Genomic DNA, 25,695 nt, shown 5'->3' with positions numbered 1-25,695 from the left:
TGAAACTGTAGCCCATGAAATTCTTGGGGCATGACATTTCTCACTCACCCTCTTGTAACTCTCACAGGTGTCCTATTCTAATAAATCACTTCTTATTAACCTCTTTACTATGGCTGAATTCTTCTCTGCACTGAGCCATAAATGACTATGATACCAGAGCTCTTTGGAGCCCCCTTGAAATGATATCAATTGGTTTCAATTTGTTTTGCTTTGTAATGTTTTATCACTTGATGCTTTAATGAGTCAAATGCTCTTTCCTCCTATCAAAAGGTTTTTACCATCCCCCTTTATCTATTTATGCCAGTTGAGAAATGGCAACCCACTCCAGTGTTCTTGCCTGGAGAACCCCAGGGACGGCGGAGCCTGGTGGGCTGCCATCTATGAGGTCGCACAGAGTCGGACACGACTAAAGTGACTTAGCAGCAGCAGCTTAGAGGAGTGAAGAATTTGCCCAGGGTTATATGGTCAGCAGTGGAGAAGGCAATGGCAACCCACTCCAGTACTCTGGCCTGGAAAATCCCATGGATGGAGGAGCCTGGTGTGCTGCAGTCCATGGGGTCGCTAAGAGTCGGACACGACTGAAGCGACCATCCCATACCAACCTCATTGGACAAAGTATTTCTTATTGCGTTAGCGGAACCAAGGCACACTTTCTCAAGGGTGCTTTGTACCTTACCAATCTTCCTTTCTGTCTCTTTCTGGGAAAATTAGGTTTTACAATGTTGAACAAGTTCCTCCTCTGTAGGAGAGCTGAACAAGATCCTCCTCTGTAGTTACTCAGCTTTGCAAGGTTAATTTCCCCTGCCAATAGGTAACACTTTCTTCCACATCTTCATTTATTTATTTTTTACGTCCTTATTTTTAAGAAACATTTTAGCAGTTGTCTTATTCTTCAGAGGTAACTCAAAATAATATCATCACGATCTTTTTGTTTGTTTCTAAACTAAATTTACAGCTGTCCTTCCTATGTGTGTTTCCTTTTTTTCAGGCTGGAGCTGAAAATTCACTTGAGCTCCAGAGAAAAGCAGAACTGTTCAATGACTATCACTTAATAAATCAAAGTAATTCAGCATTTAACTTTTCACTGAGTGATTAAAAAACAAGCTGCTCCTTTCAATGGATATTATTAGGAGGCACAACTCAAGAGTTAAGAGTTTGCCCAAATGTTGAGTCATCTATTGGGTTACTAGATAATATATAGAATGCCTTGTATATTATCAGCGAATAAACAGCAAATCATTTTTTAGTACAAGTGTATGTCTCATTCAACGTTTGGGACATACTCTTTTTTTTTTAATTCATTGTTTATTTGAAAATAAAATTGAACATCCTGTATTTTTTATTTGCTAGATCTGGCAACTCTTGTCACCATTTATCTACCAAACAAGCTATAATAACCTTTTTGTAAAATTTAGTGTCAAGAGCGTTTTAGCTTAGACGCACTATTTTTGGAGCAGAAGTCAGTTTCATAATTTTGGTGCTACGGAAAAAGAGACGTAAGTAACCCTGCAAGTTTTGAAATTCATTTATTTCGTAGTCCATCTTTAAAAAAGTGGACGAATAGGTAAAAAGAAGTCATGGGCAGGCTGTTCTGGGATTTCTAAGGTGAAAAGAAACCGGCCTAGAGAGCCTTTCCAAAAAGCGTGGAAGTTAACTACAGCAAACGTTTCTTTGCAGTTTAGGAAGGCTAGAGCGCGAGACCTCTGAGCTAGTCAATAGGGGCGGAGTAGGAAAAGCCTGGGCTAGTGAAGCCAATCAGAGACGAGATGGGTGGGACTAGACGTGGGGAAGGGGCGGGCCTAGGCCGTATAGGCTGCGAAGGGCAGGTCTCAGCCAATCCGAACCGACTAGGACGGGGCTGGACTCAGAAAAGGGTGGTCTCGAGGACATGAAAGGCGCTGCAAGTGCGTCTCTCACCCTCACCTGCGCCTGCACCTGCACCTGCACCTGCACCTAGAACTCTGCTTTTCTCCCAACCGGGCTGTCGCCTCGCAAGATTGTTATGGCATACCCGGGATACGGAGGAGGGGTGAGTCCTGGCCGCTTCGGCGCGGCCTCCACCCCCGCGGGATGTGAGGCCCCTGCGGCGGTGGCCGGGTTCACCCTCTGTCGGTCCTTGCTTACTTCTGCTTCTGGTACCCGGCGGCGCCAGGACTTTGCGTAGTGTAGGAAGCCCAGGCTGGGGCCAAGCGGAAAGCCGCAGGTGTTCTGGTGCCTGATGGTCCCTTAGGCGAATCCTTGTGGATCAATGGGCATGGAGTGTTTTTAGAAATTTCTTTCTTAAGATAGAGGAACAGAGCATCCTCCTTGTTCCAGTATCTTCTTTGGTCCACCCTCCCTTCATCCCTCCTCCCCCGACCCCTTCCTCAGTTTTGCTAGACATCCTTTCCCTGAATTTTTTTGACCACTTCTTTTCAGTTCTTTATGTTGCTTATGAGTAAATTAAGATATGCTAAATGCCTTCTAATGTTTATTACTCTACCAAGGGCAGTCTGTTCTAAACTTTGGGGGGCTGGGTTGTAGGGGAGAAGATTATACTTTCTTACCTAATTGTTTATCCTGCATCACCTTTGGGAGTTGGGAGTTGTAGCGTCGACATGGTAACAGCATATACAACAAAATTTATACGTATTTTTGAGGTAGTATTACAGTGTGGTCAGAATTTTCAAGCATAAGGATATATGTTAAGCATAGAAAACTTGTACAGACAAGCTATTCATGGAAGAAATAGAATGAAGAATAAGTTCCAAGAGTTAAAGAAAAAGGGTTAAGGGCTTCTCTGATAGCTCAGTTGGTAAAGAATCTGCCTGCAATGCAGGCGACCTGGGTTCGATTCCTGGGTGGGGAAGATCCTCTGGAGAAGGGCTAGGCTACCCACTCTAGTATTCTGGCTTGGAGAATTCCATGTATAGTCCATGGGGTCGCAAAAAGTTGGACACAACTGAGGGACTTTCACTTTCAGTCATTTATAAATAAATGTTCCAGAAAAGCCTTTTGTCTCTCTTAAAAAAAAAAAAGGTTAGGAGCAAGTATCAGATCATTATACTATTTAGATAGCAAAGGATACTTACCAAAGAGTGATGTAAAACTTTATTTGAGATGCTACAGTAGAGGGTCTAGGTTCACTAAGTAATCCACTTGCCAATGCAGGCGACATAGGTTCAATCCCTGGTATGGGAAGATCCCCTGGAGCAGGAAATGGCAACCCACTCCAGTATTCTTGTGGGGACATCCCAAGGATAGGGAAGCCTGGCTGGCTACCATTGATGGGGTCTCAAAAGTCGGACACAACTTAGTAACTAAACAACAATAATATGCTTATACTTGGTTTGGCCTACTTTCTTCTGTGAACCTTAACGAGGTGAGCGTCTCCAGTAAGCCTTAAATTCTTGAATATGCCCCAGGCCCTGATTGCCCTCCATGTCCTTGGAGGCCTTAGAACCAAAAGTCTAGGTGTTTGTTATTGCCTCAGAGCAAAAGTTGCTTTGGGAATTTTGCTAATCTTTTTACCTCTGGATCAAGACTTGTCCCCCAATACTGGCCTGAAACTTTCCCCCAATCAGTGAAGTAACTCAAAAAATAATATTTTATGCAGTTTTTAAATTTAAGGTTGATCTTTATATCATAGTTACCCTTATTAAAAATAGGATTTTTCTTCCTTCAGTATGTTTTTGTAATTTAAAAATATAAAATAGTATAAAAATATACTGTAATTCAGTATATTATAGAATTTAAATACTTTTTAGAAGGTCCATTTAATTTACCTTTTCAAATGTGTTGGTTAAAAGGTGTTCATAAGCATTTGTTTATATATATGTATATATATATATTTTTTTTTTTAATTCTCTGTGGTTATATACACTTCTTTTTTTTTTTTTTTTTCTGGAAACTGGCCTGTCCATCTTTTCAAAGAAGTAACTTTTATTTTTATTTATTTATTTTAAAAGATTTTATTTATTTGACTGCGCTGGATCTTCATTACCGCCTGCAAGCTTTCTCTAGTTGCAGCAATCAGGGGCTTCTCTCTAGTTGCACTATGTGAGCTTCCCGTTGCAGTGGCTTCTCTTGCTGCGAGCATGGGCTCAGGAGCTCCAGCTTAGTAGTTTTGGCTTGGTCTTAGTAGCCCTGTGGTGTGTCAGGTCTTCCCAGAGCAGGGATTGAACCCATGTCCCCTGCTTTAACAGGTAGATTCTTAACCATTGACTAGCAGGGGAGTCCCAAAGAAGTAATTCTTAAACAGTCACTTTAAAAAAAATTCATTATACTATTTTAACGTTTTTATTTTCTTTCTTGTACTTTATTGCTTTCTAATCTAGTTTTTGGTTGCATCCCTGAGCACATTTCCTGGAGTTCCCATATGTCATTTCTTTTGCCTTTACTGTTTCCCAAGCTGCAGCTTTTCAAACTGCTACAAAAAGGCTCCTTTTTGCCTCACCCCTTCCCCCAACCAGTACTTAGAATTCTCTTCCCTTTTTGCCTTCCCTCAGTCTCTGCTCATTCTTCAAAGGTAGTCGGATATTTCTTCATTCTCCAGACTCATTAAAAACACTGAAAAAAAATGCCTGTCTGGACTTTCCTGGTGGCTCAGTGGTAAAGAATTCACTTGCAATGTGGGAGATGTGGGTTCAGTCCCTGGGTCAGGAAGATCCCCTGGAGGAGGAAATGGTAACCTACTCCAGGATTCTTGCTGGGAAAATTCCATGGACAGAGGAGCCTGGCAGGCTACAGTCCATGGAGTCGCAGTGAGTCACACGTGACAGAGCACCAAGTGCGCAAAATGCCTCTCAAAGGTATAAAAGAATGCATTCAAAGTTCCAGAGTAAAAAGAAAACAATCACCAGAGCCAAAGCAGGAAGCAAAGGGTATGTAGTCTCTGAGGTCAGACTACCTATTTTTGAATCATGGTTTACCTGGTACTAGCCATTTAACTTTAACTAATCCAGGAAACTGCTTGAAGTTTTATATCCTCAACTGAAAAAAGGACATAGTACTTTGATACCTCACTGACTTGTTGGGAAGTGAGAAAGTAGTTAGAACAGTACTTAAGATATAACAAGCTCTCAGTAAGTATTAGCTATTATTATTGTTGGTATTCTTCTTGTTCTTATTTTGAAGATGACCTTGGTTTGAATTACCACCTGTTATTCTCTTCACTGGTGTCTTGCTTTATAAAACAATGCATGTTTTTTGGTGGATGTTTCAGTATGTTTCAGCCCTATGCACTTTCCCATGATTTGGTCATGGACACAGTTTCATTGTATTTACTATTTATTCTATGTATGTATCTTTAGGTTTACTTTTTCATTTTACTATAGGTGAAATTTTCTTATATTTTTTAACTTTTTGCTTCCGTGATGATGATCAACACTTTTTAAAAGTATGCCTCATTCTTAGAGGCTAGAGACTTCTTTTTTCCTTAAGACTTTAAAGAACATTGGATAATATTTGTTAATGGGATGAATTAAGTAATGCAAGGCAACTAACAGTTTGTAGCTAACAGCTTTTGTGATGATTTGGGAAGTTTCAGTAAGTCAATTTTTACTTTTCAACGGACTTCTCATAAATATGTTCTTTTAAACCAAATTTAGTGTATAATGGGTAATATTTATATTAATAACCTCCTCCCTTTTCTCTCTTTTAGTTTGGAAATTTTGGCAATCCAATGGGACAGCCAGGATACCCTGGAAACCCAGTTTACCCAGGCAGTATCTCAACAGGAGACCCCATGTGGAAATGCTTCCTTGCTATTGCTGGCCAGGTAAAATGCTAAATATACAGCACAAATATCAGTTAAAAAAATTATTGCAATCTAAAACAACTGTCAAGCTCTTTTACTTAGTGTTTCATTTAAAATGTATATGAAATTTGTATTTTAAGCTTATTTAGTTTTTTTTCTGAGATCAGAAAAATTATCATAATTATCAAAAAAAATGGTCATAATTATCTTATTAAAAAGTCTGTTAGTTTGGTGTCTAACATGTTAGGAGAAACCAGGGTGGTGCATGGAGACTGAGCCAGATAGGATCTGGGGAAGAAGTGATCTCTATGTAAATCTTCTTGCAGAAGCTAGGGCAGAGTATCACAGAGACTTGTACACTGTGGATGTTTCTGGGAGAGCCTTAATGGTAAAGCAGATCGGGAAAAGGTAAAGGAAATGGGGTGGAATGAAGGTGCAAATACCAAACTAATGAGCAGAGAGAGAGATTCACTCTTGAGTCTTAGACACAGACCATGTCTCTTTCCTTTTACAGTAGTCAAGATTTATTGAGTGGTTAGAATTTCAGAGAAGTTTGATAACATTTTCCATTCATTATTCATTCATTTAAATGTTCGCTAGATCCCAAATGTCTTTCTAGAAATATATATACACAGAATTATTATATGTTGCAAACACTTTGTTTTGACTACCCAAATTTCATTCAAAACGTCCTTTTCCCTTTTCACGTGTATTAGAGGTTGGAAAACCCTAATCCTGTCTCAGACACCTTTGTATAAAGGTAGCCATTGTGCCATAATACTGGCCATTGAGATGTAGGTGCAGTTTCTTTAGGATGCTTTCCTTTTCCAAATGAGGAAAGCTTAGCTGAAACTAGTGTTAGCCCTTTTTCCTTCTTCTGGAAAGGGGAACACTTGGCTGGAAAGGGGATTTGAAGTATGGAAGTGCTGTAGCCATCTTGTGATCTGGAGGCCAGAAGCTTGAGAGAAAGGCCTGTGGATGAGGGATTTGGAAATATGAAAAGAGATTGATGGCTTTGTTAAGTCGCCACAGAGTCTAGATCTGCCTAGCCCCAAGAAGCATTTATTTCTTTAAGCCCCTTTGATAACATTTTCTATTATTTGTAGCTAATATATTTAGAGACCTTTATTTGACTTACAAACTATTTCATTGTAACAGTTGTCAACAATGATCTGCTATGATTGTACTATTTGACACTTTCATTAAATTTTTGTTTTACCAAATACTTGGGTTTATTTCCACAAAATAAGCAGATTAAAATGCAATAAATAAACTGGTATATACTTAAATATCTTAAACATTTAAGACCATCAGGTAAATCTAACAGGCTTGATAGACCTAATCAGGGTCAATATCAAGAGAGACAAATGAGGTGAATGGTACAAACAGGTTCAGAGCCTTTATTTAAAAACTGGATATTTTTTCACGGATTTTTTTGCATTAATTTTGTCTTTTTAAATATTGCATTAAAACATAATTTAATGTAACTACTGAGTTTTTTTTTTCCTCAAATTTAAAAGTGAGTCTCTCACTTGCCTGATATTTATAATACTCCTTAGTGTTTATAATGCTCCTTAGATGTGTTTATAATACTTCTTAGTATTAGTTTGTAAAAGTTTTGTTTGTTTGTTTTTCTGGATTCTTGTAAATTACATGCTTCAAATTTGCCTCCTTAATCCTTTCCCAGAGCTGTTGTTTTGAATTCATGACCATGTATGAGATGCTTCCAAGTAAATTATTATACTCTTTATTTTTTTAGAAAAGAGGATGCAGTACTGAAACATAATGAGAGTATTCAACCTGTTTCACTTTGATTGTGATTTCTTATTCGTGATAAAAGATTTTTTTCTCATAAGAATGGCAAAGAATATTTGGACAAAACTCAGAAGAATAGCACCAAAATGTAGGGGGACTCTCAAGCTGAGAGTAAAGATGTGAAGGAAAATGAAATTTTCTCTTCCCAGTTAAAGATTCAGTATCCTTTAGAAATAAGCTCCCCTCAAAAGAAGCATGAAAGAAAAAATTAGAGACTTCTCTGAACACATTTTAGGCATTTTTCTAACTTTTTATAGTGGAAGTATAATGATTCTCACAAGATTTTATATTGCATTATTATAGGACAGAGTGATTATGCTGTTTTTCAGAAGTAGAGAATATAAATTATATGTGAAATGCCTACATAATTTAATAGAATAAAATTTGATTGTGAAAAAGTATTCATGTTGTGTGATGTTCTCTAATGTGTCTTTGTCATCAGTAATTATCTCTATAATTTTGTAGATGATAATAGAGTAATATTTTGAAGACTGCATATTTATTTATTGGCCTTGAACAGCTAGTTAGCATTTTAGTATGCTTTTATACAACTTCTTTCATTAATCAGGTTGTAATTATTTTTTACCAGGATGGTGAAGTGGATGCTGAAGAACTTCAGAAGTGTTTAACACAATCTGGAATTAGTGGAACTTTTTCTCGTGAGATCGTTTTTTTTTTTCTTCTGTTGAAATTGCACTAGGAAATTCACTTTCTAACTTTTTTGTGTCCATACTTGAAATGTTTTTTAAAACTTTTTTTTATCACATACATTCACACACATAATGCAGAGTCAAATAATGCTAATCTTGTCAAGTAAATACTGTTCAGTGTGCATTCTCCCCCCGATGTTAACCACTCTTAGAAAAAAATCTCTTTCAACTTCTTTCGGCTAATTCTTTTGAACTGTGCCTCCATATCTCAAACAGCATGCTTTTATTGCTGTTGATTTTCAGTTTTGATGATGATCAGTGATTGTGTCCTGCTGTGGACAATGAGGAAGGATGTAACCCTTTCAGCCGTGTCCCTGCTCTGTGCACAGGAGCCCTTCCCTTCCCGTCCATCCAGTATAGCTATTCAGTAATTTTCATTAGGTCAGTAATAAGCATTTGCTTTATTGTTAACTGTCTAAGTGCTCTTCCTGAGTCTTAGAATAATATATGATTAATTTTCCTTTTTCTGTAACTGTTTGCTTTTTCTGAAGTTAATCCCCATCCTGGGGCTTTCTGTTGTGCCTCGTTTTCTGTGCATTGCAGTCATGATGCTCTTATCTGGCGCCCTTTCCTCTCTCTCTTGAATTGAATCTCCCCTTCATTCCGTCGCTTGTTCTCATCTTAAATTTGATAAAATACATTATTAATAGATTCCTAATAAAAGTACATGAGAAACACATCTTTTGAGACTTCCTGTGAAAATGCTTTCATTGTGTCCTTAAGTGACTAGCCAGGTGTAGAACTCCAGATTACAAAACATTTTGACTTAAGAGTTTTAAGCTCCATTGCTTCCAGCTTCCGTTACTGTTTGATCTTTTTGTTTTCTGCCTGTATGTCATTTGTTTTTAGTGTGTAGAGGCTTGTGCAAGCTTCTCTTTGCCCTTGGTCTGAAATGTCATAGTGCTGTTCCTTGGTGTATGTGGGATGCAGAGGGAGTTTCCAATCGAGACTCATTTGCTTTCATTCTGAGCAGTTTTCTTCAGTGACATTTTCTCCATTTTCTCTTTGTGGAAGCCTGCCATTTGGATTGGGTGATTTTTCTTTTTCTCTCCTGCCTCTTGGTTTCTTCTACTTCTGGGGAAATCCTGGGTGGCTTAGTGATAAAGAATCTGCCAGCAATGCAGGAGACACAGGTTTGATCCCTGGGTCGGGAAGATCTCCTGGAGAAGGAAATGACAACCCACTCCAGCATTCCTGCCTGGAAAATCCCATGAACAGAGGAACCTGGCAGGCTACAGAGAACACACAACAACCTCAGCTTTCTTTCTTTTTTTTTTTTAACACTTCAGGAACTTGAGTGTCATCCTTGTGTAAAGGCCATGCTAATTGTCTCTGTATTGTTCCAATTTTAGTATATGTTCTCCTCAAGTTCTAGTGAGGCTTTCATTTCTCCTATCATGTTTTTAAAATCCAAAAGCAGTTGTTCTTTTTTTCATGAATGTGACATCTTTCCTTATCTCTCTGAGATTTTTAATTTTTTTTCCAGGTTTTTTTTCCTCCTGCGTTACCTACTTCTTCAATGTTTTTTCCCTGGTTTGTTCATTTGACTGTCTTTCATGTCAGCTGCCTTTCTCAGATGTCTGATGATGCTTGGTTGCTCATATTTAACTAAAATACTGGTTTGAAGCCCTGAGAGCTGGGCTGGGTGTTGACTCCAGACTTGAGAGCCTAGCGGTTCAGCTGGGCAGTTTTTCCTGCAACACTGGGTGTCAGGATCTTTAGGGATTTCTTTTGGGGCTGGTTGTCCAGTTGATCTGCTCTCTGGAGCCCAGGAGGGAGGACTTGGCAGGGTTCTCAGTCTTTTGTAAATTGTCACTTTATTTCCTTGTTTTAATAGATAGCCCTGTCTTCAACAGTGCCTGGTTTCCTGCAGTGCATAGAACCCTCCAGAAAATAAAACCCCAGATGTCTGCTGGCTTGGGAGTAGACACGGCAGCCATCCATGTGGCTGAAGCAAGATTTGGGCTTCAAAGGCACCTTACATAGGCATTCAACCAGTCCTTCTGTTTTTGTCTCTACATTCACACCAATTTGTAAAAGTTTGAAGTCTCCTCCAGGATAACGAGGCTGCTTCTCAGCTTTTCTTATTGCAGGGTCAGGAAGCCACTTTTCTCAGATGGAGGTTGTCAACTTATGTCCACCTACTTTTCAACTTGCAAAGTTTTGTTTCTTGGTTTCCTCTCTTATTCTCTAAAGGATTACAAATTGTAAAAATTCAATTTAATTCTATCCATTCTAATGTGGTATGGGGAGAGAGTGAAAATCTGTCGACTCTCCTAAAACTTCTCTTCTATTCTTTGTCAAGGTTATTTACTTTTACATTTACTTGGTTCTATTTTGAAACTGATTGAAGAGCTGGTTATTTGATGACTGAATTTTTGTCATTTATTATCATCTATTCAGATTCTTCCACTTAACTTTATGTTAAGTGCTATGTTAACTTTAAGGCAAATTAGATCTAATTTACTGGACAAAATGATGGAATGCCATTCCAGAGATTTCTCCCTGTCCCTGCCTGAGAAGTTTTTGTATGAAAGAGTACTGGTCTCCAATCCTCTCTTTTCCACCTGTTAGCTCTCTGAACTTGGGAAACTTTATCTTTCTGGGCCACAGTTGCTTTATTTGTAAAACTGGGACTAGTATAGGTTCAGTTCAGTTCAGTCGCTCAGTTGTGTCTGACTCTTTGCGACCCCATGAATCGCAGCACGCCAGGCCTCCCTGTCCAACACCATCTCCCGGAGTTCACTCAGACTCATGTCCATCAAGTCCGAGACACCATCCAGCCATCTCATCCTCGGTCGTCCCCTTCTCCTCCTGCCCCCGATCCCTCCCAGCATCAGAGTCTTTTCCAATGAGTCAACTCTTCGCATGATGTGGCCAAAGTACTGGAGTTTCGGCTTTAGCATCATTCCTTCCAAAGAAATCTCAAGGTTGAATAGGTTAGGCATGTTTATGTTAAATCACAGAACATACACTACTGGTTCATAGTAACTGCTTATTCAGTGTCAATTGAATTACCAGTCTGAAAATACCATAACCATCTATTCTACAATTGATACTATGTGAAACATTAAAGAAAGTTTTTTTTTAATGTGTGGATTGTTTTATAATTTTCTTTAATGGATCTAAAATTTAGCTGAAATAGTTTTCTTCTTTATAAAAATTTCAAAATATTTAATCAAATAGCATAAATAATTTTAAGCATTTTTGCTTATTCATTTTTTTATCTTAAGGAGCTACTAGTAAGAATTTTGTAAACTTCACTGAACTGTACTGACATAATATCTCCTTCATCAGGACTATGTATAGTAAGTCTTGAGATAAATCAGCATGCTAATTGAAGGTAATTATGATAAGGATTAGAAAAAATTAAATTTTGCCTAGTAAGTCCTCATTTATAGTTCTTTAAATATGGAAGTGTTAATATTTCTGATTTAAGATAGCCAACTATCTTATTATCTATATTTCTTCTTCCTTTCTTTCCCCCTCCCCCAAGAAAAAGCAGTTCCTTTCAGTTCTGAAGCTCATCTCTTTCTTACTTGGTTGAGTGGAGTTAACTTCCAAATGATTTACCTACATCCAGATTCATCGTACTTTACTCTCTATGTAGTCTTTCTTTGTCAACTACTGTTTCTGAAATGGAAATTTTAGAATTGCTCCTATGTTCCTTAAAATCCTTTGTTGTTGATTAGTCACTAAGTTATGTCCAATTCTCTGCGACCCCATGTACTGTAGCCCGCCAGGCTCCTCTGTCCATGGGATTCCCCAGGCAAGGGTACTGGAGTGGATTGCCATTTCCTTCTCCAATCCATTAGTAACCTCCATTGGTCTTAAACCTGTAGGATCTGGTCCTCATCTGAAGTCATTATATGCCTCTCCTTCCCATATGCCCTAAGCTTTAACCAAATCTCTAACAAGTTTTGTGATCTCAGTATGTGAGAACTACTTAAGCCGAGTTGGCATTTGTGTTAGGAAGACTAAAGCCCTCTTTTCCCCTTGTTTGCTGCTGCTGCTGCTGCTAAGTCACTTCAGTCGTGTCCAACTCTGTGAGACCCCATAGATGGCAGCCTACCAGGCTCCTCCATCCCTGAGACAGTTTTCAGTATTTTATAACTGCTTATTTAATTACCCAAATCCCTTTAGTAGATGTATGAAGGTAGTAATTTTTTTCTTTTTTTTTCTTTCACTATGCATGCCTAATAGAGTTTGTTCATTGAGTGATGTATAGTTTTGGCAGTCAGTTGGTAAATGTTTTGTTTTAAAAACAGAAATTGTTGTAATAGGGCAGAATTTAATTCAGATAATAAATATGTTTTATAGCCTTCAGTTTGGAAACCTGCAGAATTATGATTGCCATGTTGGATGTATCCTTGAGTAAAAACAAAAAACACTAGAATATAGAAAAATTACCCTTATGGCAGTTGTTAGGTATAAAATGATCATGGTAAACTAGAGTGTTTAAAAATACTTTGTAACATCCTTATTTGAATTCAATTCTTTTCCATTTTTATACAAGTCTAATTATATACTACATTGGCTAATTCTTGCAGAAGTGAGCTTACAATTTTTTAATCACTTATTTGGAATTTTGAGTCCAGGTTAAATTCTCTTTGGTATCAGAATTTATTTTCATTAATAAAACTATCAGAGAGATTACACAGGAAAAATGGGATTTAATGAATTCAAAGAACTCTGGGCAGCTCTTAACTCCTGGAAGCAAAACTTCATAACTGTTGATAAAGACGGAAGTGGCTCAGTAGAGCATCATGAACTGAATCAAGCCATTGCTGCTATGGGTAAGCATATTAAAATTCTTTAAATAAATCCAGGTTGTCTTTGTTCTTTGATCAGATGAATCTTAATTGTTTAAACTTGCTAAATAATAAAAGGGTATATTATTTCAGCAGCTATTGTCCAGTTTGATGTCAAGGTTATAGATACATTCTGATTAAATATCTTTAACAAAACCATTTTATTTGTGAGCTTTTGAAAGGATAACCTTTCATGCATTCTGGTTGATAAAACAGTTTCTGAATTTCCTATGTTGAATATACTTAAATTTATTCTAATTCTTCATACTCATCATTTATATTGTATACTTTTGTAACTTAGTAAGATCTCTAATTTGATGGCAAAAGCTTATCTCAATAACAGGTCTCCATATGTAGTCTAGTTTTTCTTCTTCTTTATGTAGTATAGAACACACTGCTGCTGCTGCTGCTGCCAAGTCGCTTCAGTCGTGTCCAACTCTGTGCAACCCCATAGACGGCAGCCCACTAGGCTCCTCTGTCCCTGGGATTCTCCAGGCAAGAACACTGGAGTGGGTTGCCATTTCCTTCTCCAATGCATGAAAGTGAAAAGTCAAAGTGAAGTCGCTCAGTCATGCCTGACTCTTAACGACCACATGGACTGCAGCCTACCAGGCTCCTCCGTCCATGGGATTTTCCAGGCAAGAGTACTGGAGTGGGGTGCCAGTGCCTTCTCCATAGAACACACAGTAGACACCAAAAAAAAAACAAAACAAAACAAAACATAAAAACCCTCAAAATGAGAAATCTACATTTTCGAGTATCTCAAAAGACTGTAAATTTATTTTATCATATCTCTGATAAGCTAAAGTTCGCAGTCTGTTTTCTTTAAAAAAATGATAATATGAATGGTGTATAACTTGCTTGGGGCTTCCCTCATAGCTCAGTTGGTAAAGAATCTGCCTGCAATGCAGGAGACCCCAGCTCAATACCAGGAAGATCCTCTGGAGAAGGGATAGGCTACCCACTCCAGTATTCTTGGGCTTTCCTTGTGGCTCAACTGGTAAATAATCCACCTGCAATGTGGGAGACCTGAGCTCGATCCCTGAGTTAGGAAAATCCCCTGGAGAAGGAAAGGGCTACCCACTCCAGTATTCTGGCCTGGAGAATTCCATGGACTACATACAGTCCATTTAACTTGCTTACAATTTAAGTAGTTTTCATAATTGTATTTATGCTTGTGATTTTATGTACATTCATTTCTAAACAAAGTGCTTTCATAACAAAACTAACTTTTGAAAGATTATACTTTTCCAAAATCTGAACAAGTGTAAATTATCTCAAATTTCAGTTTAAAATCAAAACCATGATTTTGTTTTATAAATAGACATTTTAATAAATTGTCATTTTAGGGATAGTCCTGTCCATATAAACTTGTGTAGTTTAATTATAGAGTCTTAATTCCTGATGAATTAAACTTGGTTCTTAATTCTTTGCAATGTTGGAAAATTAATATAACCATTTGGAAAAAAGAAAACCACCAAAGAATTCACATAGGCAGCTGAGTGTAAGTAACAAAGAGACATCTGTATTATTCAAATTTTAGGTCTTCAGATATATTTTAAAATATTCAATTTTTTTTTGGTGAGAATGCTATGGAAAATCTTGTGAGTTTTATCAGTCCCATATCTACCTGGATCATAACTCTCTAATAGGGAGCTCAGGGTTTATTTGCATATAATAACATTTGCTTGCATATTTGACTTCTATTAATTTATACCTTTCCTTTCAATTACTTTTAGCAAGTTTCCTGGATTGCATTTCATTATAGTTATTGTAGAATTATCTTCTATTGCATTTATTTTCATTATTTTTCCCTTTGCCTAGATGAATACATCTAATCCAGTAATATACAAAGACAACATTTCTAAGCCAGCATTCTTCACAGTGAAATATACACACCTCATTAAATACATAGGACCATCACTAGGGGGGACCACAAGTGAAATAAATTAATTTATATTTCTAATTACTTTTATTCCATTCTTTTAAATTTTAGTTTTTTATATATTTTAAAATGTAAATCATCAAATAGTCATACTTGTATAGAATTTAAGACTAAATAATATACATATAATGAGAGTGAACGATCCAAAACTTTTTACTCGAAGTATACATTCAAAAACTTTTGGAGACCATTGGACTAGACAGCAAAGAACCAAGGAAAGAGTAAAAATACCGGTTAAAAAATGAAAAATCTATGAAGAAACATAATGAGGGTTATAGGTCAAAATGGAATAACATTTCACTATTTTTCCCCACTTTAAGTAACCATGTTGATTCTCAAATTTTCTTTGACTCTAAGACAATACAGTCAGTGGGAAATACAGATTTGAATGATATCAAAGATCACTAATAATCTTTGCTTTGATGTTTTTGAAGAACTATTAAATTACAGGGTTTAAAAATTGATGAATTAAAAAACCTGTCACTACATTAGACATTATTTCAAAATGAAAATATATTTTACAAGCACAAAAAGATAATTGTTTTGTTTTTCCTAGCTTTGACTTTTTATAGAGTTGGAATTGTGAAATTTATGTACCACTTTTGCTATTAGTAATGAAACCTTTCCTGATCAATTTCAATAGGAATGTGTTTTGTTTCTGATATATATTTTTATGTAATGAATTCTGAAAGTTAATTTGATAACTTTATTAACAAGAATACATTGTTGGTTAATGGTGTGCTTATGATGTGTAGTTTCAGAAGTTTTAATCTAGCAATCCCTTTTTCTAGGTTATAGGTTGAGTCCTCAGACAGTAACTACCATTGTCAAACGTTATAGCAAGAATGGCAGAATCTTCTTTGATGATTATGTTGCTTGCTGTGTGAAGCTTCGAGCATTGACAGGTATGGTCCATTTATGGGCACAGTATTAGGGGACGTTTCCTTCAGCAAAGTGATAGTATTATGTGTCTTCCCCTCTTTATTCACTGTTAAAATCTTATCAGAGTTCTAATGCTTCAAAACTTTAGGAATATAAATAGTGAAAAAATGTTATAGCTCAGTTTTGGAAAATTTTCTTCATATCTCAGTGGCCTGGGATATTTAAAAAATCACAAGATTTACTAGAGTATAAAGTTATTCCTTTTGTAATACCTGGGGGCACTAGTTATTTAAAACTAGATTTTAAACTGTAACACAGAAAATAACTTCTTGTTTAAAGATTTCTTTAGGAGAAGAGACCACTTGCAACAAGGGGTTGTGAGTTTCGTATATGATGATGTGAGTATCCTGTATTACACTTTTGATATTTATACTGTATTCTATGTGTGTTCATAGTGATCAGAAAATGTAAATGATCTCTGGTTTCAGTAGTGGAGATAATGTATTTTACTTTTTCTATATTTTTCAGCATAACTCAAATATAAAATTCAGTAGTGGTATAAGTAACCAATTTGACTTGATATTAAACATAAAAATACTTTAAAATTTTATGACAGTGATTTTGGCAGTTTATGTTCCAAATCATTTTTAAGGGCAAATTTATAAAGAGTATTTTACTTGTGATGATCTTCCTTCTGAAAGAGTTAGGAAATGTTCATCTATGATAGGTAATGGAACTATTCATTTCTCATTTCCATTGTTGCTATTTGGCTGAGTCCTTTTTTTTTTTTTTTTTTTTTCAATTGAAGCTACCGGAAAGGTTATATTTCACATGTTCCTAAGTGTTTCAGGGTTTCGTTTTATTTGTGTTATGTGGAAATTATAAGGTCAACTTTATCCTACTAGCATAATACTGGTTTGAGTTACAAACCTTAGACAGTAAACATTTCTCCTCTTGAGAAAATGCTTCTGTGGAATATAATTAGAGACAAAACATTAAGATAAAAACCATATTGTTGTTACCAAACGATGATTTTGCCTGTTATTAGTTTTTGCAGGGCACAATGGCAGTTTGAATGTCTAGAATTTGAAAGCTGAAGAAATACTATGAGTTTCTCTGCTTACAAGAAATGAACTGGACTCCTTAGGACTAAAGCTTCTAAGGCTTTTCCATATTCCATATATTGAATCTCTTCTCTGAGTTTTTTACTTTAGCTCACAGTGTAAAGCAGTAAGAGAGATGTTTTTGTATTTGGAATATTATTGCTTTTAGTAAAGTTATAACTTTAGAGATATCTGCATAATCAACAGGTGTATAATTAAGTGATATAAATAGCTCTTAGCTTTAATTTTTTTTCTTAATTACAAGATAGATTATATATTTTAAAAAGATAGATTGTATAAGAAGCTAAATGATGCAAGCCTAGATAAAACTAATTTATACTTACCTGAAGGTTACAAATTATATTTTGAAAAATTTGTTTGTAGTTGTTGGTATTTGAAGGTGAGCCAGAAAGGGAGGCCTAGATTTTGTGCGATCTTTATAGTAGGTTTTTTTTTATTTGCTCACATAATCAGAAAACAGAAACTTGTGACTCTTTGCCTGTGAAGAAGAAAATTTTAGTTCCTAAAATTTTATCCTGAATCACGTTAGGTGGACCATAAATTAATCTACGGTGAAATAAAACTACAGGAGGCATTGTTTTTCCTTTTTTAATTTTTTTGCAATATATGTTTTTCTTCAGTGTGTTTTATTGTCTTCTGGGGAACAAAATTCATAATGAACATAACTTCTTTCTCTGTATAGATAACCTAAAATGGCATCTTTGTTTAAATTTAGGTTTTCTGCAAATGACATATTTTTAATGAAATCTCAATATTTCAGTTTGTTAAACTAAATTGTTTATACATATTGCTATTAGCTGTTTATAAAATTTTTAGAAAATTGAGTAATGTACCACTTTGTTTAAATGTTTAGAAATTACACGTTTGACTTTCTTGACAGCATTAGTCTGTGATTTTGACATTAGTAAACCCATAAGTCTTTCTCAGTAAGTGTGATGTGGATCCTGAGCATGGTAGACAGCATTTCTGAGTGGCATTACTATGAAAATTGAAAGTGGAGTCATCAGGTTCTTAGCATTTTAAGATTACTGATATAAGTTGTAGTTAATCAGTCCCTTTCTTGGCAAACACGCCTCAGTCTTTCTAAATGAAGAGTTAGTAAACCACATACTTTTATTATACTTTAACTGAATATCTTCTAGCTTAAAGGTGAATACAAATTAACATAATTTTAGTATGGTTTGTGATCAAATTAATAATATAGTTTTTCATAGAAGTTTCATAAAAATGGAGGATGAATGGTAGTATCTTAAAAAAAAAAAACCTTTTATAAAGATACAGAATTATAGATCAACTTCACTTTAAAAGAACCTGGAAAGGAAGTTGCCATGGAAGTAATGTATACTCTTGTTGATATTGATAATTTTATATAATTAGCTGTCAAATTCATTTGGTTAGATTTATAAAAATGTGTGAATGAATAAATCATGTAATTTTGTCCTCTGGCTGTTAATTTTTTTCATGAACATATATTTGATGATGTGAGAACATATTAACTGGGCCATAAAAGATACAGAATTCTAATTAGCAGTGTTGTAGGAAAGAGATCACATAAACACACTGTGTATCTTTCATAAGGGTGATACCATGATTCAGCAGCATGGAATCTTAACATACACTTTGGACAGTTGGTTGAGTTATTGTACTATTCTGAGGTCAGTTATAATTTTCCTTATTTGGACGCTCATAGTTGAGGTAAAACTTTTAAAATGGTATGACATGAGTCAAGTAAGTTTTGTCAAATGACACTTTGTGTTAGAACTTTTACACGCTTATCTTAACTCATCCTTTACCAAAGGTGTTCCTATGACTTCTGGTCATAGGAGATCTGAAGAAGTTCCCAGCACCAAACGTATTCGGGAAGGCCTCATCTTCCTCAGGAAGCTTAATAAAACGTAAGGTACAGAAAATCTCAATTTTATTTGACTCAGTTTTTTCTGAATTTTTTTTAACCTCAGAACCCTTCCTGTTAGCAAAACTGATGTTCTATGCCAGTCCAACCTGTCAGACAGTTGTTTTGCACTTCACATTAGATAATCCTTTTTATTTAATCCGTAGAATTTTATTTAGCCTCTTTTCAAATTTTCTTATACTAATGAGAACATAAATCTAGAAATAAGATTTGCAAAATCATCACTTTCCTTGCAAATTCCCAGATTAACATTATTTCAAACACTAGGGTCATTTTGGCCTTCAGGACAATTACATATTTTTCCAGTGCTTGGTTTTCTGATCTGTACACATTAGAAAATCTTATATAAACATTAGCCATAGACAATACATTACCAGGATTTTTCTGCTAAAATGCAATTCATATTTTTAATGCTTTTAAAATAATGTAAACAGAATCTATTACTAAGGTAAAAATTAAATCATTTTATAATGAATGTGAATGTAGTGTGGTAGTTTGTACTAATTAACTCATGCCCCAATTTTCTTATGATGATGTAAATTATTAAATCATGTACACTCTTAATGTCTAAGTGCTTTTATTTATACAATAAACATGTTTCCATGTCATTTTGAGAATTTTTTTAATAAACATTCAAATAGCTTGCTGTAAAGTTTTGCATCATACAAAATCTGTAACATATATATTAAGAGATACTTCAGTTCAAGTAACAGTGCAGTAATTCACCTATGCTTCAAAGACTGCCAATGATTAAATGTCAGGTATTGCACTTCTATTTTGAGTGGCAGTTTACACATTTTAAATTACATCGGGGGTAATCAATACTATTGGAATCTTAATTTGGTCCACTTTCAAGTGTAATTTCAAGGACTGTGCTCATTTGAGCTATCAAGCATGCATTCAGAAACAAAACGTAATAGAAAAATGTCAAGAGATATGTTTATTTCCAGAGAAGGCATTTACCCTGGAGGAGAGTAAAATTTATTAATGTAGATAAAATCAGTGTAATTGAAAATATAAATTGTGTTGATTTAAGTAAAATATATAAATCAAGGTCACTGTTATGGCATTACAAAACTGAACAAACAAATACTCTATGTCAGAAGTGTGGTTTTCTTTGTCCTTTTATGTTTGACAGACAGAAATGATATGTTTTTTTTGTAGCAGTGTTCTGGGAAATTAATAGGAGTAAATTTGTTAAAATCTGGTAAATTAAATCTAGCGAATAAAATTCAATACATTTTTCAGGTTAGTATATTCTTCTTTTCTCTTAAACTTTAAAATGCAACCATTTTAAAGTAGTGTTTTATTACTTTGAAACATATTATAATATCACATTTTTGGTGGTCACAAATCATTTTCATAGCAAATTGAGCATTTTAAAATAAATGTATAATGCTAAGGTATCATCTAAGAGTCTGTCTTGATTTCATAATACTAGATGATACAAAGAAAAATATTTAGAATTTGTGTTATAGTGATGAATACAGGCAGGGCTTTTAAATGAATACTGTTCAAATAATTCATAGTCTAGAATAAGGTCATAAAATTACATATGTCTTTATTGAATTCAAACAGTCCTGTAATGTGGAGTTCTGAGCACAAAACTACTTTGCAGAAAACTGGGAAAGTTAAGAAAAATTTCTCTGTCTCACTATCAGATCATTATTTGAATCCTGGGAAACTTGCGCTTTTGTTTTTTGCCATGTCTACTTATTTTAAAAAGCATAGTAAAGACAAGAACCTTATATTACTTAACATTCCTTTTCCCCATGTAGCTTGGTAATAAGCAGCTTTGTGTATTACTTTTTGAGCATTCAAATTTCCGATGTGCTTCTATATCTGAATACATAGTAAGTAGACATTGGCGGCAATTCTACATTGCTAGGGTGTGCCCTTCTGTGAGGGGAGCAGCAGGCTCCTTGCCTGTGTGCTACTTAGGTCTTTAGGTGTGCCTGTTCTGCAATGTCAGAGATGGTGGCAGTTTGGAAATCTTACGGGGAGTGAGAAGAATTGGTCTAGGTCATATTTAATAGCTATATTCAGAGACAAGTATGCCAGGAATCAGTACCCCTTCTTCTGATACAGTGTATGTGTATGTATCTATGTATGTGCTCTTGCATGAAGAGGGAGACAGAACCTTTTCCCAAAAGCGTGAAGACACAAATATGTACTTTAGAGATACAGTTATTTGCATTTTAGTTGACTGTATTTAATCACATTTTATATTGTTATGATTACTGAAATTGCAAAGGATAACCTGAACATTGCTAATATGGATAGTCCAGAAACATACTAATTAAAGATCCATATTCTTTGGAAAATTATAGGCCATTTTAAAAAGACTCTAGGGTTAACTGAACTTGAGAATATATATTGAATTTCCCAAAGCTATCTAAATGCATTACCCCTACATTTATCTTAAGGCAAGAGAATCTTTTAAAAAATATTTTGTTTTTTCATACTTTGATTCTTATTTTTTAATCAGCTTCACTTCTAGATAGTACAGTGCTTTCTGCTACTCTGTATTTGGTTTGGTTTTTTATTTATCAAATAGGGCAATGTTCTCTTGGTTTTTTAAACCTTAAAAGTGAATAGTGGGTAATTTCAACCCTAAACAGACTAAACAGCCCTTAGCTAAGAACATGCCGTGTTATGATCAATCGGTTTTATTTAAAAGTTTTCTTTAAAGATAGTTTGATTTTTTAAAAAATAATAGATAAATGATTCTAGGGGAAGAATTAAAAATGTATGAAACATAGGCAAATGACAATCATATCCCAGTATTTTCATCCTAGATGAAAAATATGTATCAAACATACATTATAAAAAAATTTATCTCATGTAAGTTAAAGCCTGATTAGTCATCAGAAAGTTTAAATAGACAGTAAGTATTTTAGTAAATTACTATTGTTTTCTTGAGAGGCAAAAAGTGAAGGGTTGTCATTTGTTTATTTTGAAATTTAATGCTTTTACCACTCAGTCCAGCTTACTAGTGCCCCAGTGGAACTCAGTAAAACTGTAGCACTGTTAACAGTTATGTGATTTTGTGAAATATATCAGCACCACCATGCCTGTATCTATCTCTGTATCTAGTAAAATGTTGGAAAGAGTTGGCTTCCCTAATAAAAGTATCCTAAGTAGCTAATGAGATTTACTTTCTTTATCCCCAAAATAATATCTTTTACAAATTCTTGAATTTTCATGTATAAATAGATCAGAAATTATATGCTTCATTCTTAAATTATGTATATATACTATATTTCAATACAACTTGTACACTTTTAGCTACCAAAATTTCGCAACCATTTTTACATGAAATTTACAGTTTTCTTATTTACAGTTATTTGTCGATGGTTATTGCAAAACTAGTTGTGCAAGTAGATTACATTGTCAATATCACATACCAATCTGAAGAAAATATTTGCTAAAAAATAAATATTTCTGCACAGAGTATTTCAAAAGCATCATGATTTCATGCTACATTATGTGCATAAAGACTAGGAAATATATGTGTTTTGGTAGATTGTTTCATTATGTTTAAAGCATTCCAAGGTACTTACTACTTAACCGATGTGAGCAAGCTTCTTTGTATCAGATGACTGACATTTTCCAGTAATTACACACATTGCTGTTTGAAATGTATTATTTAAACAGCAAACATTCTTGTATACATATTCCTACCAAAATTATAGAACATAAATTTCAGCTAAAAATAGGTAATTTGCCTTTAAATTTGGCAGGTGCCCAGATTAAAAACTAGGGATTCCCCAATATTCTTATCTATTTCCTTAGTATTTGTTAGGAGAGTATCATATTTCAATGCTATTTTAATTATAGGGCCATTGTGATGAAACTATGTAAAGCAGTTAATTATAAGATTACAGATCTTTGAATTGTACTCCTGAATAACACAAAAATGATAGAATTATGTGGGATTTTCTCAAATACTCAATATATTGTCAGTATTTAAAAATACAGGTTAAATGCTAACAGTTGTAATTATTTGATTATTTTCAACTCAAAAACAGCATTAAAATAACAGACAGTGGAAGTACAAAGAATACAGATTAAACATATAGTGCTTTAAAACCACAGTTGTGCTAAATTATTTTTTTTCTCTTAAAACATAAATTAATTAAGTCACATATGTTATGATTGCAATTCAGGAATGCATCTGAGTTTTCATATTAAAATTAGCTTTTCAAGAGTAACCATATTACTATTGCCACTTCTCAAAATAAAAATATTTTGTTGGGAGCATTTCTGTAGTATTCCTGGAATTCTCATTTGAAAGTTGAGTGATGATTAGTAGAACAATGAAATTGGTCAATTGTTCTAAACATTGCATTTCTATAGATGTGTTATTCTACTTATAGTAATAATGTGTTACTTTTAAATAACTTATCTCTCTCAACCCCCACTTAGTAGTTTATATAAATAAGTCATAATAATTTCTTTTTCATGCTGTCAATTATTAAGAATTCATATGGCCCAGAAGCTTAGTGTTGTGACCAGTTTTTAAAAAAGGAATAAAGGATCTTGACATTAAAAAAAAATATTCATGTCTTCCTGTGGATTTTCTTTACTATATAGCATATTCTTACAGTGTATTTGTATCACAAAAGCATGTAATGAATTGTTATAAGCTTGGGCACTGATCAATCACAATACCTAATACTTTATGAAGCATTTTAAAAGGATACCCTTTTAGTTTTTAAAAGGTTGAAATCATTTCATAATAAGTTAATGAGAACCACAAGAAAACAACTTTAAAGGAGAACACGTAAGTAAGAGGGACAAGGGGAAGCTATTGCATATCCAGAAAACAATGGCAATGTAGATATATTAATAATTATATGGATCTTGGACAAAAGTACTATTGGACAAGTATTGGGGTATGCATGCACGCATTGGGGTGTTATGGCAGAGGAAGCTTCCTAATGCTGGCTTTCTCCTTTTCTGAGCAGATGGATCTTTGCAAGTTGCGTGAGAATCACCTTATAGATTTTTGTCATGAGGTTAAATTCAGGTAGTGTCAGGCAAGGGAAAGGGCACTAGAAGGTTTTTAGAAGACAAAAGAGTGCTGCGGCACTGGTACCCTAATACCACCATCTTTGTGATGATGCATTAAGTCTTATAGTTTTATTGTACCTTGTGGTTTACAAAGCACTTCCACAAATATATTTCAGAGACTCCTTAACACCCCTTTGAGGTACTTAAGATGTTATCTCATTTTTATAGTTTTGGATACTGGAGCTCACTGGGAGTTTGCCTTGACAGTGAGTAAAGGACGTAGGATTTGAGTTCAGGTTCACCACACTGAGCCTCTAGCCATCACTCCTATTCCACACTAGAGTCTAGCAGGCTCGTTCTGTACAATGTATCTGTGCCATGAGGGAGTGGGCCTCGGTGTATGAAAAGAACCGTTAAGACCGTGAACTTCTATTTTCTGGAAAAACACATTCTTTCAAAATTGTATTTTGAAAATTATTTTTAAATAACCATTAGGGAATTATATGATGGATCAAAAGAGGCTTCATTAGGGAGCCAGTCTTCATGAAATACATACTAGTTGTACTGAATTCAACAGACCATCTTTGCACACTTGGCATTTAACATCCATTCAAAGTAGATATGTTTGTAACCATGAGATTCATACTCTCACAATTATTACTGTAAATAGTATCACTTTAAAGCTATAAACCTAACAGTGCAAACTACAATTAGAAGAAAGAAAACAATAGCTACACTTGGCATTTTTCTGAAACAAAAGCTTTAGTCGGTTCCAGCCATTTAGTTGGAGACGTTGCACATTGTGCAAAAGCTAAATTGTGGAAAATTGTTTATTTTCCTGATTGCTTTTAATGTTATGTTCCTGGATGAGAGCCAAAAAATCTAGCATTTTTGAGCACCTACTATGTGCCAGGCACTCACCTACATGTTATTTCCTCCTCAGGTGTTTTCAGGGCGGGTACCATATCTCTGGAAAAAGACTCAGAAGGGTTAATTAATTTGCTTAGGGTCACATAGCTATTAATGAAAGAACTCGTGCTGAGACCCAAGTTGGTCTAACTGCAGAGCACTACATGAGTGATTCTCAAAGTTTTCATGTGCATGAAGATCATATGGAGGAGGGCTTGTTATAACAGGACTACTGGCCTCACTTCCCACCAAAGTTTCTGATTTAACAGAATGGGTGGGGTCCAAGAATAGGCATTCCTAACAGGTTCCCAGGTGGCTGGAGCTAGTGCTGCTAATTCAAGGGCCACCCCCAATGACATCCTCATCTTGTCTTCTAGGTGCCTCTTTGAACTCACTTGATACACACATTGGTTGTACAGCAAAACCAATTTGAAATTTAGTAACATTTAAAATTTTTGTAATTTATAAGAATTTTGATTTACAATTAGAAATCTACTTAAGCAACTGCTCTACTTTGGGTTTTTTACCATGGATAAGCATTTGAAAAACTCCAATTCACTTTTAGTAATTAGTTCTACCAGATTTCTTTTTTGACCATAAAAAGCATTCAGAAGAATATACTATTGTTAATAATTCCTATTTTAGATAGGCATTTCAAGTGATAAATTTTATCCTTAGATAACATATGATAGGATTTTACAATAACATTTGGATAAGGACCTTGTTCTTTTAGGCATTTAAGAACCATTGTTAATGATCAACCTCCAGAAGGACCGAAAGCAGCAGTCATATATACATTAAGAAAGAGAGAAAAGAAAGTGAAGTCGCTCAGTT

General features: G+C 35.0%; 1 protein-coding gene and 1 non-coding gene across 2 annotated transcripts; one reads left to right on the top strand and one right to left on the bottom strand.

Moving 5' to 3' along the window:
- Nucleotides 1–2,002: 2,002 nt before the first annotated feature.
- GCA (grancalcin) lies at nt 2,003–17,086 on the top strand. The gene is made up of 8 exons (XM_068968638.1): nt 2,003–2,050; nt 5,672–5,758; nt 8,142–8,211; nt 12,583–12,626; nt 12,911–13,058; nt 15,810–15,923; nt 16,240–16,298; nt 16,949–17,086. Exons 1-8 carry the CDS (start codon nt 2,003–2,005, stop codon nt 16,973–16,975), a joined length of 597 nt encoding a protein of 198 aa, XP_068824739.1. The 3' UTR covers nt 16,976–17,086.
- On the bottom strand, nt 9,532–9,634 carry LOC138077261 (U6 spliceosomal RNA). The gene has a single exon (XR_011144722.1). It is a non-coding gene; the product is annotated as a U6 spliceosomal RNA (small nuclear RNA).
- Nucleotides 17,087–25,695: the final 8,609 nt, after the last annotated feature.

This window comes from Capricornis sumatraensis, chromosome 3 (genome assembly GCF_032405125.1).
Source record: "Capricornis sumatraensis isolate serow.1 chromosome 3, serow.2, whole genome shotgun sequence".
Taxonomy (NCBI): domain Eukaryota; kingdom Metazoa; phylum Chordata; class Mammalia; order Artiodactyla; family Bovidae; genus Capricornis; species Capricornis sumatraensis.
This window is presented reverse-complemented; position numbering and strand designations above follow the sequence as displayed.

Excerpts from the sequence above, each read along its gene's own strand:
- GCA (XM_068968638.1), top strand. The coding sequence starts at position 2,003 with ATGGCATACCCGGGATACGGAGGAGGGGTGAGTCCTGGCCGCTTCGGC. Across the intron at positions 8,212-12,582 it reads AATTAGTGGAACTTTTTCTC|CCTTCAGTTTGGAAACCTGC; the intron begins GTGAGATCGTTT and ends TATGTTTTATAG. Across the intron at positions 15,924-16,239 it reads GAAGCTTCGAGCATTGACAG|ATTTCTTTAGGAGAAGAGAC; the intron begins GTATGGTCCATT and ends TCTTGTTTAAAG.